We start from the raw sequence: 15,587 nt of genomic DNA, 5'->3' as shown, positions 1-15,587 counted from the left end.
GCAGTGCAAGGGAAGTGATTTTGCCCCTCTACACAGCACTTGTTGGACCCTTTGTGGAATATTGTGCCCAGGTTTGGGCCCCCCAGTAGAAGAGAGACATTGATAAACTGGAGCAAGTTCAGCAGAGGATCCTCAAGATGAGGAGGGGCCTGGAGTGCTTGCCCTGGTGGGGGGGAGGCTGAGGGGCCTGGGCTTGTTCAGCCTGGAGAAGAGAAGGCTTCGAGGGGGGCCTGATAGCCTCCTCGTAGGTACTGCAGGGTTTCTATGAAGGACAGTCGGGCTTTTGACAGTGGTACGTGGCAGGAGGGCAGGAGACAACAGACGCCAATGGAAAGGAGAGAGGTTTGCACTGGACGTAAAGACATCCCGGCCTTGGAACGGGTTGCCCAGAGAGGTTGTGCAGTCTCTGTCCTTGGAGGTTTTCGAGATCAGACTGGCTAAAGCCATGAGCAGCCTGGTCTGATCTCCTAGCTGACCTTGCTTTGAGCAGGAGGTTGGACAAGAAACCTGCTGAGGCCCTCTCACCCTGAATTATGCTATGACTCTAAGCAGATTTTATTTTTTCCATCCTGCAAATGAAAGTTGGACAACTTATAGATAAATTAAAATGTCTTGAGCACTTATTTTTGAAGCAGTTCCTCATAGCTGTGAGCTGGGGTGTTGTTCTTGCATGGAACTCTCATTTTATGGATCAATTTCAATCTTACTTCCCATTAAAGTTTAAAGTTTTTGTAACTCATGTGGTGATTTTTTTTTTTTCTGTCTCTGGTGTCTTGCTGTTAAATAGAGAGCAGTTCCTGAGGAAACCAATTCAAAAGGGCTTTTTTATTTGCCCCTCTCCACCTCCCCAGAGGAAGAGGCATGAAAAGTGCAAAATAAAAGGAATAGCTGGGCAGTGGGATGCACATAGACTTCTCAGCATAATCTAACTCTTTGGAAATCATAAAAGATGATCTGAAAGACTTTATCTGAAGTTATGCAACTGTACAGCAGCCATCAGTGAGAATCACTGTATCTGTCTTTCCCTGGCTGTAGGATTTTACTGCAAAGTAAAGGTGATACCTGATTTTGTTCTCTGTAGGCCCAGGGAATACCACCAGTCGATTCCTGCAATCTCTAGCTGGAATTATCTTGCTATGTATTTCTAGTTTTTAGAGATTGTACTAGTGAAACTATCAGCGCTTACCTCTGGCAACTGCTTCTTGTGATTAGAGCTGCCAACTGCAGCAAAACATGTATTGCAAACATTAATTTGAATTCTGAACAGCTGTTTAATTCATGTTCTTGTACCTCTGTTGTTCACTGTTTGCAAGCATTCATGCAAATAAATTTGTCTGCATTAATGCAGTCCTTTACATGAATAGTCATTTTCACAAGCAAATGATATTCTCTGAGAGAGATATTGTCACTTTTGTTTCTGACCTTCTTTTTCTCCATTGAAGACTATCAGTTGCACAAAGAGCAAAATAGTTAAGCATGATATGTGTGATGAAGCAAACGCCTTCATTAGTGAACAGTTCATGACCATCTCTGTTACTGATGTTTGTTCAGCATGTGATTAGATAAGGAAAATTTGTTTTTTAAAATAAATAAAGTTTAGTTTGCAAACTAAGAAAAAGACCTGCGTTTAAAAAGAATATTAATCACAACAGATAATCTGAACATCTCAGCTTGTGAGCATCAATAGTCATGATTTAACTGTGAAATTATTTGCCAAGTCTCCCTAGCAAGTTATAGTACATGCTGACTGGCCAGTGGGTGGGAGTTGTTTGAGATGAGTACTTTGCAGTAATGTTTTATGTCTAACATCTGCTTTCTGCATCCTCCTGTTCAGTTTGTGACCATTTGCATAGAAGTGTTTATGTTTAGAAGCATATCTATATTGCTGCTATGGACTTTGTCTGAATTTTTTCATGCTTTCCAGCTGATATATTTAAGACATGGCAAAAAGCAATGTGGGTGATTCATAGGTTAATCTTTAATGCCTGTCCTTTATTTTCAGATGTGATTTTTTTTTTTTTTATCCAGGTAGACTTTATCATGGTATGTGATCTGCTTGCAAGAAGGAATTGATACAAAGTAGTATTTTATTAGTGAATGAAAGAGGCAACTTATTGGATTTTTTTTTCTAAATACCTGCATGTTCTTGGACTTTCGTTGCTTGCTTTTGCTGAGCTTTTAGTCAATAACTGATTCTTACAGTGAGGCCTTTCTCTAAAGCATAAGGAGATGTTACCTGAGACAGGGACCTATTCTATTATTTCATATAAGTTGTTCTATTTTATATTATGGTTACTGCATGCAGTACATACTTAATGCTTATGTTTTCATGTATATTCCATACTTGTTCAATTTCCCATATGGTGTTGTATGAGCTGTGTACAATAGCACTGAGTTTTGCAAAGCAATCTGTTATTTGTAGATTATGACTATGATGCAAACGTCATTTGATCATATCTTTGTCATTTTACAAAGATTTTTGTCATTTCTCTATTTCTGTATTGCAGCTTGTTCTCTGTTTTCTTAGTATCTGTTATCACCTTTTTATCGCTTTACAAAGCAATAGCTGAAGTGCAAGATAGGCAGCATAGGGAGAGGTAAAAGGATTTCTCCTATCTGATGTGGCTTTGTTGTGTGTGCAGTGGGTCCTCTCTCTCTCTCTCTCTCTCTCTCTCTCTCTCTCTCTCTCTCTCTCTCTCTCTCTCTCTCTCTCTCTCTCTCTCTCTCTCTCTCTCTCTCTCTTCCCCCCCCCCCCCCCATCTCAGTAAAAACACTGGGGTGACAATTTGACATTAGATTTTGTAAAGCTAGTTTGGCAATGAATCTTGCGGTGATAACATTATAATGAATAAGAAGCTGCTTTTAGGACCACGGGTAAGGTACTGTCACCCCTCCCCTCCACTTACTCAGTAATTCTCACACAGCCCCTTGGGGCCTTTCAGTGGTATTTGGAGACATCTGCTTTCTAAAGGACTGCTGCAATGAGATTGTTACCATGGTGTTCTAAAATTTCCAGCCTTTTCAGGCACAGGAGAAAGTCAGTCTAGCCAGGCTTTTGCATCGTTTCACTCTGTATGTTTCAGGTAGTGTTGTGACTATTTTAAATATCACTGCTACCACCACCACCCCCCACCATTTACAAGGGATTTTTTTTTTTCTAGTAATAACATGTTGCCTCTGAACTTTTCAAATATAGGGTGCCTGCCAATTATCTGGCACTGTAGCAAGGCAAAGCCTGTTGCCATGGAGCTTTGTAGTCTTGCTTCGCCAGTCAGCGTACCTGCAACTAGAGAACTTGTTAAATGATCGCTTTGTAGAAGTAGTTTCTTCATGGTGAGGGAAAATTTAAGGAAAAAAGGAAAAAAAAATGGGTGGAGGGCTTACAAAAAAAAAACATTCTTGTCCGAGCAAGCCTCCATCACATGCTTCTGCTCTGGCAAATTGCCGTTTCCTCTAGGAATTCTTATCTGTGTCAGTCAATTGGTGTTTGATCTATCGATCATACAATGCATGTGTGTGGCTTATTTTGCTTGCTTTAATGGTTTTCCCTCCGTTTTCAGTTTTGTTTTGCCTTTCTGTGGATTAGTGCCATGTTAGCATGGTGAGAAGCGTGGCAGAGGATGATGCATCACATCTCTGTGTGAGCGCTTTAGTGAAGGGTACATCAACAAACAGGAATGCTTCCAATACCTGCGCATTACCCAGTTGTGTGAGTCGGCAAGATTCTGGTCCAAATCAAGAAGCAGCTTAGCTGTTAGGTATCTCTTTAATAATTATGCAAAAAAATCTATTTTTAGTTGAACTCTTCCACCCAACTTTCTCCCATTTTCACCTAAACTGACAGCTTAGCGTAGCTGTAGCTATTTGTTGTCTCAGTGTTTGCCTCTGGAGGCTGGAACTGACTGATGTCTTACCGAGAGTCTAAGCATATTCAAGTACCGCTTTTAATTTCAGTTCTTGATCTCTTCTGTGCATGTGTTTTTCTTTGTCATGTGATGCTATATGGTGCCTATATACAGACATTTACTTTCGGGTACTGGATTCTATGCAGAACTGCAAAGAGTTTGTCATTTTTCTTTAGAATATATATGTTGCTAAAGTATGTCTGTGTCTATGAGGTTATTCCTGTTCCATATGACCTGCTGTTCTGCCTACCATAAATGACTTTTGTTTCAACAAAGTTGCATCATTGTGTAGTTATGGTATCCTTATGGTTCCTGTTATCAAATAAGTGGTTTATTTGTGTATAGGTTTACTTTCTGTCCATATATATGGAAGTACGTCTTTTGTAACTCCTTTGTGTCCTGTCGCTGAAACCCGTAGAGTTTTCAGTTAAGATCAGATAGGATCGAGGTTTTTTTGTGACTGTAGCTGTTTTAGTTTTGTTCCCCAAAACCTGGAAATACTGGTTCAGGTGTAGCTGCGGTACCGGAAAAAGATGGCAGTTCCCTTAGAGTTGCCTGGCTTGGTTCCCTGGAAGGTATGGTTGTTGACTTAGGGAACCTTTATATCACTGACTTTGGGGCTTCATTGCTGTTAGAAATTTGACTACTGCTTTTTTATGTTGATTCTTATCCTCCATGGGGAATATATCACATCATCAACAGAGGGTGTGAAATAATGGCCTGATAAACAGTATCAGGTTGTAGGTCATCATGCTTGTCTCCTAGTTCCTGGAGGTGTGAATCTTGTTCAGGTACTGCATGATGTCTGTGTAAGCAATGCATGGGTTAAACGCATCAGATGGAACATTCCTCATTTACTTCTATGCAGATGTGCCTTTTTCTGAAGAATGTTGGCTTATGGAGTGGCAGCTGTTAATGCAGATGTTATTCTAAAGGAATCTCCTGCTGGTACGTAATGTGTACAAACAGTTTTGGATACTCGTTAGTGTACTGGTATGATATCTGAGCTTCTGAGAAATAGGGGAAAGGAAAAATACTTCCATCTCCTGGGGAAATTTGATACCAGAGAGACTAGGATCAACAGATCCCAGACAAGTGGCAACACCTAAATATTAGTGGAAATGCTTAGCCAAGCAACGTTCTTGATAATCTTGCTTGAAAGAGAGATTCAGGACAAAAAATAGGCAACAGTGACTCCAGAAATATGCGTGTTTAAATGAATAGTTATGCCTTTTTTATGAGTCGTGGTGATGCTCAACTTCTGCAGTGCTCCCATATCTCCTGGCTTATCGGTAGCTGGGTATGGAACCAACCTGTACATCACTCCCAGCGATCCTAGGAATCACTTGTTATGGTTCACATGGAAATTCTTGTTGTCTTCATGAAATGGCCCTGCTGCTGCCAGGTCGTGACACTTAATGCAAATGTATGCTGTGCTATATGCAAGAAAATTTAAAATCCTTTGATATGAAAGGTACTTATTTCTGCTACTAGTTGTAACAGCCTAACTGATGTGCAAGATATATGTTAGTCGTGTAGTCACTGTGTGGCATACTTGCAGAGGAGAATGTCTGACAAAAGGGTTTTTGTCTGGGAATCATTTCAAGCTATGAAATTGGTTCTTGCTTTCTGACAGTCTGCACACTAGTGATGATTACAACTATTAGGTTTAACTTACAATTCAATTATGGCAGGGGTAATTTGAACTTGGAACTTTAAGACTCCTGTAGCCACAATTTGAATATGCTCGGACATGGATTTGGCCTGGGTTGCACTTGTACAGTAAACCCTTTGTCAGGCCTTTTCTCACTTTCCTGTCTCTTCGTTGAGATGTTTGAATGTAAGCATTTTCTTTCTCACACTCCAGCTGCTTCTTTCCCCTCTTCTACAGTCAAGCTATAATCCTTTGGTTTTGATATTGCAGGCTGTTGCCATGGAAATAATTGTAATTTCACAAATTCAGTGCTGTAAGCACTGCAGGAGGCAGTGGAAAAGGTGGTTGGCAAGAGGTATAGCGAGGACATGGGGATAGCTCAGAGGAGTTGTTTTTGAACCTATCCTGAGGTTTTCTGCCCCCTCTCCCTTTTTTTGGGGTTTTCCCTCCTCTGCTTTTTCCTTTTTTGGGGGAGGGGAGGAGAAGTGTTCCTGTTTTTTGTAAATGTGATTTTATTAATGGTTGAAGCTTAACAATTCGGTGTATTCTTAAGTTGCTTGCAGGAGTTATTGCAAAAATGATGCAAAATGTTCTTTTTCTTGTCCTCAGGGTAAGAATATAATGATTTCTTTACTGTTTGTGATAGCTCGCTTTTGGACAAAAAGGCAAGGGCTTAGAACTAAACATGTTGAGTTTAAGTTATGTCTTTAGCCTGAAGAAAACCCTTTCAGAAAAACATGGTTTTCATAAATAGCAAAATAGGCTGAGGTGACATGGCAGGCAGATGGGTGTAAAGCTCTCTGTGTAATTGACAGTATTAAAACCTAATATATTTGTTATTTAATTTTTAGTGTGCTCTGCATTCAAACAAGTGCAGTCCTGAAGATCAGTTCATGCAGCATCTGTTTTTAGCATTATATTGTGATTCTACATCTATACTGAAATCCATAAAGGCATAATGAAGCTTACTGGAAGAAATCAACTTTATAATAAAATAAATTGAATTGGCAGCTTCCACAAGCTTGTAGGCAAAAGTAGTGCTCAGAAGGAGAAATTCTGCTACTGTATGTTTGAAAGCATCACATAGCAGGTTTTTTTCAGATATTTACAACAACTTTCCACTGATTAGTGCAGTTAGAGAATAAATATATTTGTGACTTAAGTTAAGATCTTAGCATTAATTTCTGGACTTGAGTAGGATGTAATCAGTAAGGATGGTGACAGTAAAATTTTAAGGTCTAAAAGGACCTTAATTAAAAACACAGAAAAAATGTTTTAGCCTGCCAGATACATTAAAATGATCTTGTTTTGATCTTTTTCTGCTTTGTTGTTCTGTAAATGGAGATAATAAGATCAACTGTTATAAATGAAAGGGAAACAGTAAGGAATGTTGAACATAGCTGGCTTTACTGGACATATCTGAAATACTAGTGTGTGGTTTTTTTTTTTTTTTAGTGCATGAAGTTAGTTATAGAACTTTGACTATGCTAGTAGAATAGAGGTAGCTTTTACTTTTTTTTTTTTTTTTTTTCCTTACAGACTGCCTGTAATAAAGCCAGTGATATGATAAATATACTGATTATATACTAATTTTAATTCCCTCCTGATAAAATTGTTTAAAACTCTTGGTAAGGGAGCCATTTAGCCTAAAGGTAGTAGTATCTGACTGATCCTCCGTAATAAATGAATTTGAGGATCTCTGTTGCGTGGATAGCCAGCAGATGTTTTGGTGCTTCATTGCCTCTGTTCCTGTTACAGGTACATGAGACAGCATTGCAGCTATGAGTGGAATTTTAAAGAGGAAGTTTGAAGAAGTTGATGGCTCCTCATCCTGTTCCTGTGTGTGGGAATCAGATGATGATATTTCTAGCAGTGAAAGTGCTGACAGTGGAAATAACGTTCATCCATCAGCTTCTAATCATTTTATCCGTAAGTACTAAAGTGGCGTGTAAGCATGATCCTCCATTTTTACACTAGCTAAAAAGGATTCAGCTTACTTGAAAGAAATGCAGTTTAGGCTATCTGTATTTATTTTGAAGTTTTTTTTCTGTTTTTATTACATTTCAATATTGAGATTGTTAGAAATACTTATTTTAAGAACAACTATTTCTCTAATAGTTGTTTATGTAAAAACTAGTAGCTGTCAGTGAGATTCAAAGTAACTTCACTTTTTTACTAATTCATTTACATCTAGAGAGATTAAAATATTTCAAGCATATGGAAGAGCACTTTCTGTTTTGAGTAGTGATTTGAGTGAAGAGGGAGGAGGAAATATCAGCAGTAACTAGGCTTGAAGTCTAGTGCTTTTGCTTGACCTTGGCAGTTCAGAGTTGAGAGTAGCTTGCATTATCTGCTATTGTAGAATAGCTAATCAGCAAAGGTCATCTACCATACTACCTGAGCCAGCGCAACCCCATAGCCCCCTGTCCTTTTCTTCCACTCATTACAGGAGTAAACTCAGTGTGTAATTCTCCTTATGTGGAATATTAGATTTGCACTTGATATTTATATGAGATGCTCAGAGAAAGCAGAAATTCTTTCTTTGTTCCAATTCAAGACCCAGCTGAACATGAAATAGCTAATTTACAGCATATTTTCTTTTGACTTCTCAGGTTGAGTTTACCAGTTATGAAACTTGCATAATTTATCAAATCTACATAAAGTCAAAATATCTGCAGCAAATCATGCGTATAACTGAGAAACAATAAGTGACCTGAACTTTTTTCTGAAAAGTCACATGTAGCTGCTAAGAGGATGTCGCTGTGCTATTTGTGAAACAACTGGAAGTAAAGTTAGGGTAGTTCCTTACCTGAAACTGAAAAAAGGCTATTCTGAACACCCTGTGCCGCCTTCTGTCTGAGTGGAATACTCAGGGGGGAGTAGCCAATGGCCTCAAGGCCCCGTTCAGAGGGACCTAGGCAGACTGGAGGAATGGGCCGACATGAGCCTTGTAAAACTGAGCAGGGACAAACGCAAAGGCGTGCACCTGGGAAGGAAGAGCCCCTTGCAGGAATATATGCAGGCTGACAGCTGACTGGCTGGGGAGCAGCCCCGCAGAAGAGGTGCTGGGGGTCTTGGCAGATGGACAGCACGCTGAAGGTGAGCTGAAGGTGTGTCCTGGTGGCCAAGAAGGGCGAGAGCCTCCTGCACTGCGTTATCAGGAGCACAGCCAGCAGTGCAAGGGAAGTGATTTTGCCCCTCTACACAGCACTTGTTGGACCCTTTGTGGAATATTGTGCCCAGGTTTGGGCCCCCCAGTAGAAGAGAGACATTGATAAACTGGAGCAAGTTCAGCAGAGGATCCTCAAGATGAGGAGGGGCCTGGAGTGCTTGCCCTGGTGGGGGGGAGGCTGAGGGGCCTGGGCTTGTTCAGCCTGGAGAAGAGAAGGCTTCGAGGGGGGCCTGATAGCCTCCTCGTAGGTACTGCAGGGTTTCTATGAAGGACAGTCGGGCTTTTGACAGTGGTACGTGGCAGGAGGGCAGGAGACAACAGACGCCAATGGAAAGGAGAGAGGTTTGCACTGGACGTAAAGACATCCCGGCCTTGGAACGGGTTGCCCAGAGAGGTTGTGCAGTCTCTGTCCTTGGAGGTTTTCGAGATCAGACTGGCTAAAGCCATGAGCAGCCTGGTCTGATCTCCTAGCTGACCTTGCTTTGAGCAGGAGGTTGGACAAGAAACCTGCTGAGGTCCTTTCTAACCTCAATTATTTTCTGGTTTTATGGATTGCAGTTCAGGGAGAACTGAACTAGATCTGCTTGTACTAATTTTAGAACTGAGTTCACTGGGAAAAACTGTGTGGTAGCAGCCAGTGTGTGTGTAGTTTTTTGGACTCCTTTTTTTTTTTTTTTTTGTCTAGTAAGTCTGTAGGGAGCCATGTTTCGCTTCATCAACTTACTAGCTCAAGCGTCTGCCAGCTCTGTTATCTGTCTGACCCCTTTTACTGCCAAATGTATACATCCTGTGTTGTGATTTGATGCTTTAAGGAATCTTGATGCCTTACCTCTGAGGGTGCAGAGAGGAGCTAGGACTGAGTGGTTTTGAAAAGTCCATCTTTTCTATAGGTTTCTTCCAGAACTTAAAATGCTAGTGAGAAGAACAGAGACTGGGAATGGTTTGAGATGCAGGTAGATATGAGGACTACTCTCTCCCCGGCCCCCCAGTCATTACCCTGTTCTGATTGCATTTGAGGCTTTTGTTGTTGGCTCTTGAACTTGAACTCCCTAGCCTAGTGGTAGGGTTTTCAGAGTCTGGAATTTGTTCCTCTTGGCAGTCTTCCAGTGCTTTAGTTTAGTGAATAGCCTTCAGGGCATGATGCAGATGCATTTATTTTGCTTAGCTTTCATTTATTTTCTGTTTTTCTGTGTTTTTTGTTTTTTCATGTTCATTGTTTCATTCGTGGCAAAGCTGCAACATATTTGCTCGTATTTTTGTAGGCAATGGCAGTACTTCTTTAATGCAATCCATTTTGGGTAACTACTTTGTAAGGTTTTTGTGCGCGGGGGAACCCTGACTGCTACAACAGTAGACTTCATAATTCACAGAGTAACCAGTGTATGTTTTTGTGAAGCAAAAGAGATAACAAAGATTGAATTTAAGGATCATGGCTCTCCACAGTTGTACAACTTAGCACACAATCAGAATGGAAGCCACCTCTGCTTCTTACGGTTGTGTTTATATAAGGTGATGGAGAATCAGATCTATAGTCCAAGAAAATGCAATACTTATGTAAATTAGCTGAGGAACTTCTGGCTATTCTCTTCTTTGTGACCGCAAAGAAAATTTTGTTATTTCTTTATGAAGATATGATACTAAAACTCTTTTTTTCCCCCTAATTTTGCTAGCACCCATTGTTTTTGGCAATATGCTGTTTTGGTGGGGAGAATGGGTTAATCTGAGCAATTACTGCAACAGATTTCTACTTAGAACAGGTATTGTAACAGTATATGATAAGTTGCACATAGACTAAGACTGCTGTTAATTATCAGTGGTCAACATTTTACGTTAATGTGTGTATATTTCTTCTCCTGTGGTAGCATATTTTATTCAAAAATAAATTTTGGGCAGTTTCAAATCAATTAAATGATTACGGTAGCATTATAGCATTATACTAGATTTCTTTGGTGATGTGCACTGGATATGAATATCCTTTTTTCAAAAAAAGTAGTTATGTGTGTTTGTGTGTGTGTGCATATATGTAAAAATACAGTAAATGCAGTAGTTGTATATAGAAATGTTCACTGATGGTTCAAATGTAAAATTTGTAACAATGCCACAGAACTGAGGAGGAGAGTGAGAAGCTGTGGTATTTTTTGTGTATCATGGTTATTTCCTTTTCAGCAGGATGGTCTCTGCTTAAGGGCAAATGGCTGCAGTAAGCTACTCCTGTCAGTTGTTACTAAGTGTCAGGTGGTTCCAGTAAAAGGTTAGAAGAACTCTGTCATTGAGTTTGGTCTGTGATTTGACCGTAGGAGATGGAGAGTGAAAAGCTGTTGTAGCTGTTGTTAGTCGAGAGTAGAATTTTACGTTGTGGAGTTTCATGTGGCGTGGAAAGAGCCTGAAATAGTTTGGCATGGAGCTGGACCTCCTTGGGTTGGAGCAGAGGCCCTGCAGCTTATAATCCTTTTTTTTGAATAGACTATGTAAGAGTCAAGGAAGCTAATGGCAATATATATTTTTAAAGTGACATTTGCTTTGCCTTAGTTTAAAAGGTCAAAAATGGGATCTCAGGAATGTTGGAGACACTGTCCAAAAGTCCCTCTGGGGTGTCTCAGTCTTGCAGTCAAAGAAGTTCTGTTCCCCAAATCGGAGGACCGTACTCAATGTTTTGGAAATAATCTTTCTGTAGTTCATATAGCCCAGGAGTAGAGCAGGGATAATACTACTTTCCAGACTGTGAGCAGATTACTCGAAACCGTAATCATACCTGTTGTTAGGAGATGCTGTGTTAGATTCGAGGAACTACTTGACTCTCTAGTTACGTTCACTGAAGCATTTTCAGAAAGACAACCTGGGCCAGGAGACATTTTCCTGTATCCTATTTTTGTGTCATGACTGACTTTTCAGTTTTTACAGTTTCTATGGCAACTGTGATTTTTGATTGGTAAAGAATAATAATAAAGTGTTAAAAGTTTTAATTTTTTTCTTTTTTTCTTTTTAGACCATATAGTATTTTTTCCATCAAAAGAGTAGAGTAAGCACACCTAAGATGCTTTTCACTAATCAGTATTGTAATTGAATTGCTGCCTAAATATGGATTCCTGTTTGTGGCAGACTCTACATATACTAATTTTTCAGATAGTACCCATGAGAAAATAGCCTTATTGAAGTTGCTGAATAACTTTATAGGAAACTCCTGATCATTTATACCTAGAATTTAAGACACTTTTAGTTTTCAAGTCATGTAGATGTTTGCATTCCCATGTTAATAGCTTTGAGAAATGGACTTATCAAGACTTGGCCCATGCAGCAGGTTGTTCTCTGAGATTCTTTGGCAATTTTGCAAGTCATCAGCAAAATGATAGTTGGGAACTAAGGGTGGAATTTCATCAGGTGGGAGTCTAAAGAAAGAAGAAAAGAGTAAGGAAATTAAGCGCTGGCTTATAAGAGAACAGGGAGAGTGGTCAGACTGGGGTAATGCAGAGAGGAGCAAGTAGAGAGCTGATCATTGTGGGAAGACAGATTGTTGATTGGGTCATATATGAGAGAAGGAGGTTCCCTGAGATGGGAGGAGCATGACAAGCAACAGTGCTGTGATTTTTGGGGAGGGGGTGTGTGTGTGGTGTGTTTTTTTTTTTCTTTCCCTTTTTTTTTTGTTTTGCTTAAAGCATGAGCAAGAAAGGGGCAGTAACAGATTTTATTTGATAAATGTGTCAGTTTGCAGAAAGGGCTACAGAATGGCTGGCTCATAACTGGGAGAAGAGGGAGGGCTAATGAACAAGATGGGAATGAGCCAGCTTATCCAGATCAAAGGAATTTAATGCTCTAGCAGTTTACAAATTCTTAGTGAAAGTGATGCATGTTCTTTTACTACTTTGATGTATATGTAACATATTTCAAAATATCTGGTAACACATTAGAAAATTACTGAAAAATACTGATTGGGATTCTATAGCACTTCTGATTTTGGTCTCTATTCAGCTAGAGAAAAGCTCCTTTTGCTAAAAACATATTTATAAATCTTGATCTATTCAGTAGTATGTACTGACTGCAGATCTGGAACCATCTTTTCAGGCAGATTTGAAATCCCTAGATCAGAATGAGGACAGCATGATGTATGAAATGAGATTTTTCTAGTCTGCTCTCATCTGAGAGGTTTGTTAAAAATTAAACATGATGATTGGATTTTTGTCCTTGATTTGTGGTACAAAATAAAAAAAAGATTAGCAATTGAAAAAGTATACCAGATCAAATGTAAGCTATTATTTGTGGTCTTTTCATAGCCAATGATGCTTCAGGTGCTACTACAATATGCCAGATGATTTGAATGACTTTATGAATCTTACAAGTGCAGGAAAATCATCTAGGAGAATAGCATATGTAGCTGCTTTTCCCTCTACTGTGACATGTATGTACAATTTGAACAGCATAAAATCATAATGGCTGTGGTTTATTGATAAAGAGAAACATAACTAAATCCACAGTCTTTAAAAGCCTTTCATAAATTCTTGTTTTCAATTAACTTTAAGCTAATTGAGCTAACTTTGAGCTAATTGTACCCAACAGCGTTTTCTGGAGAAACCACAAGGATAGGAGTTAGATTTTCTTTTAGTGAAAACTTCCTCCAAGGTCTTGGAAAAATAAGATCAAAATTTTAAAAACTTGTTTCCTAAAAGTAAACACTTAAAAATCTTGGGTGCTAAAAGTAGCTATCCTGCTTTTCAGACATGAAGAAACATCATGACAATATTTGGATGATGTTTTGGACACAGTATGAGTACCTGAACAGATAGTGAAAGCTGTGGGTGGTGTGATATCATCACATTTGCGTCTGTGGGAAAATCATAGATTCGTATAAGGAGAAAAATGGTTTTTCTTCTACCATTTTGTAACTTCTAATATCTTCTTTTCTGTCTGAAAATTCTTCTTTGTACTTTCTTTCTCAAGACTACTCTGTGCTAACGCTAGCTTTCATTCCTACTGAGCGTCCCAGTGGCCTTTCAGCAGCTTCCTTTGGATTATCTTTATGTGCTCTTACAAAGCAAATGAAGCTTCAGAAAGACTCTTATCATATAGTCTTCCTATCTAGTGCTGTCTCTCTTGTTTTGTTTAGTACATACTCTGCATTTTATGTTGGTTTACAGCTTTTTAGTACCAATCTTTAAAGGTGGCTAATAAGCTAAGCCTGTTCTGCTGTTGTGAAAACCTAAAGCCAAGTTAAAATTAGTGCTTTTAATCAATGGCTAATTATTGTAAACTTTATAATTATTTTCATTGTGTATCATGCTCAATATATGAGCCACTGATAGTGTTTTGTTCTTCCTGAGCCCTGCCCTGTTGTTCTTTGCCCACACAATCAGTTTAGCACCAGGAGAGAAAAGCAGCAGAGAGACAATGACTTATTCTAATTTAGAGATTACAAAAACAATACATACATAGACTATGTGCCAATATTTTTTTCCATTTTTGAATTAAATGTCTCCAATTTCTCAGTAAACTGATCTACGTTAGTAGTAAGATTTCTTGTAGGCATTTTGATAGACATGAAACTTCGAGAAAAGTTAAGTAAAAGAAGATTGTGTTCTTCACATTTAGCAGTCTTTAAGTTCAAGGAGGACATTTCTTTCACTGAGAGCAACATGGAAGAAGGCGCTCAGCCACTGAAATAACAAACGTTAACAAGACATGTTTCACTCTTCTAGAGAAATGTTATATTTTCAGATAATATAGGTTAACATTAACAGTCCACTTACCTGTTGCTTTTCCATGTGTTATTTTGGAATTCCATTGTCAATCATTTAATACCATGCTCTGCTAATAAGCACTGCTGCCCTGTTTCTCTATCCGTCACTTCCTTGATTGACATTGATAAGCAATGGACATCTGAGAACAAGGCAGAAAGAGGCAGCAAGAATGCTTACGCTATTTATGTTTATGTTGATGTTTGGTGTCATAGATGAAGCGCTGAGATCTCTTGGAATCAATGCTGTTTAGACAGTGGTTGGAGGTTGAGTTGGCAGCTGACAATCCTCATGATCCTGTTTCTCCATTTTGCATACCAGGCATACTGTCCCTGTGTATTTCTTAAGACTCTGCATGCATCACCACACTGTTAGGTTAATTCTTACAAGAGAAAATTGCGTTGCTATCCATTGAGTTGATAACTGTTGCGCTCTTCAGGCATGTATTCTTGGTGGAAAACAGGGTATGGCTATACTACCGTAGTATAATGTCAAAAGAAGAAATTACACAATGGAGGGGGGAATTACAGTTATTTTAAACATATTTTTCGGGAGCTCTGAGTATAACTTAAGCAGCATGAATTCGATAAATACTTGAGAAACTAAGTTCTAAACAATGCATAGCTTTGATAATTGTATTCCATATATGGGAAGCTAGGTTTGTTTGGCAAATTTTTTAAGATCTTTATATGATCAATCTCATCGTTTGTGGATTTTGATCACTACTTACGAAGTCACGTACAATCTACATGATGGACTATTTCCCCTTCCTGGGTTCTGCTGCCTGAGGCTTTTTTATTTTTTGTGGTCAGTTTTCATTGAAAGAAGTGGAGCTTTAAGTAGGAGTAGGTGTTTTATTTGCGTAGAACAATTGAGTCAGTTGTGTTGCAATTACAGGAAGTCACTGCAGGAAGATGGGTTACCTTCTTATTATTGATTATCCGCTCGTTATTTTAGTAGTATCTGCTGAATACAAGATGATGCAATAAAGTTGTATTGTTCACCATTAGTGGCTTCTTAGGTCTAGCACTTTAAACAAATATGAGGATCACATCTGTGTTCCTGAGGACCCTACCATCTAAAGTATCAGTACTGTGGTAAGAAGGTGCATTCTTCTACCTGTGTTGCAC

The 15,587-nt window shown here is 39.1% G+C and overlaps 1 protein-coding gene across 4 annotated transcripts in view; it reads left to right on the top strand.

Annotated features, from left to right (window-relative positions):
- Positions 1-15,587, top strand: part of CSRNP3 (cysteine and serine rich nuclear protein 3) — a 112,456-nt gene that overhangs the window by 24,288 nt on the left and 72,581 nt on the right. For 3 of the 4 annotated variants that reach the window (XM_068948754.1, XM_068948755.1, XM_009676192.2), the window contains exon 2: positions 7,318-7,488. In XM_068948754.1, the coding sequence (XP_068804855.1) occupies positions 7,341-7,488 (148 nt within the window). In that variant the 5' untranslated portion in view covers positions 7,318-7,340. Of the gene's footprint in view, positions 1-4,773; positions 4,854-7,317; positions 7,489-15,587 lie in introns of all 4 variants that reach the window. The other variant, XM_068948753.1, reaches the window with a different exon arrangement.

Source organism: Struthio camelus, chromosome 6, assembly GCF_040807025.1.
Source record: "Struthio camelus isolate bStrCam1 chromosome 6, bStrCam1.hap1, whole genome shotgun sequence".
NCBI classification, from domain to species: Eukaryota; Metazoa; Chordata; class Aves; order Struthioniformes; family Struthionidae; genus Struthio; species Struthio camelus.
This window is presented reverse-complemented; position numbering and strand designations above follow the sequence as displayed.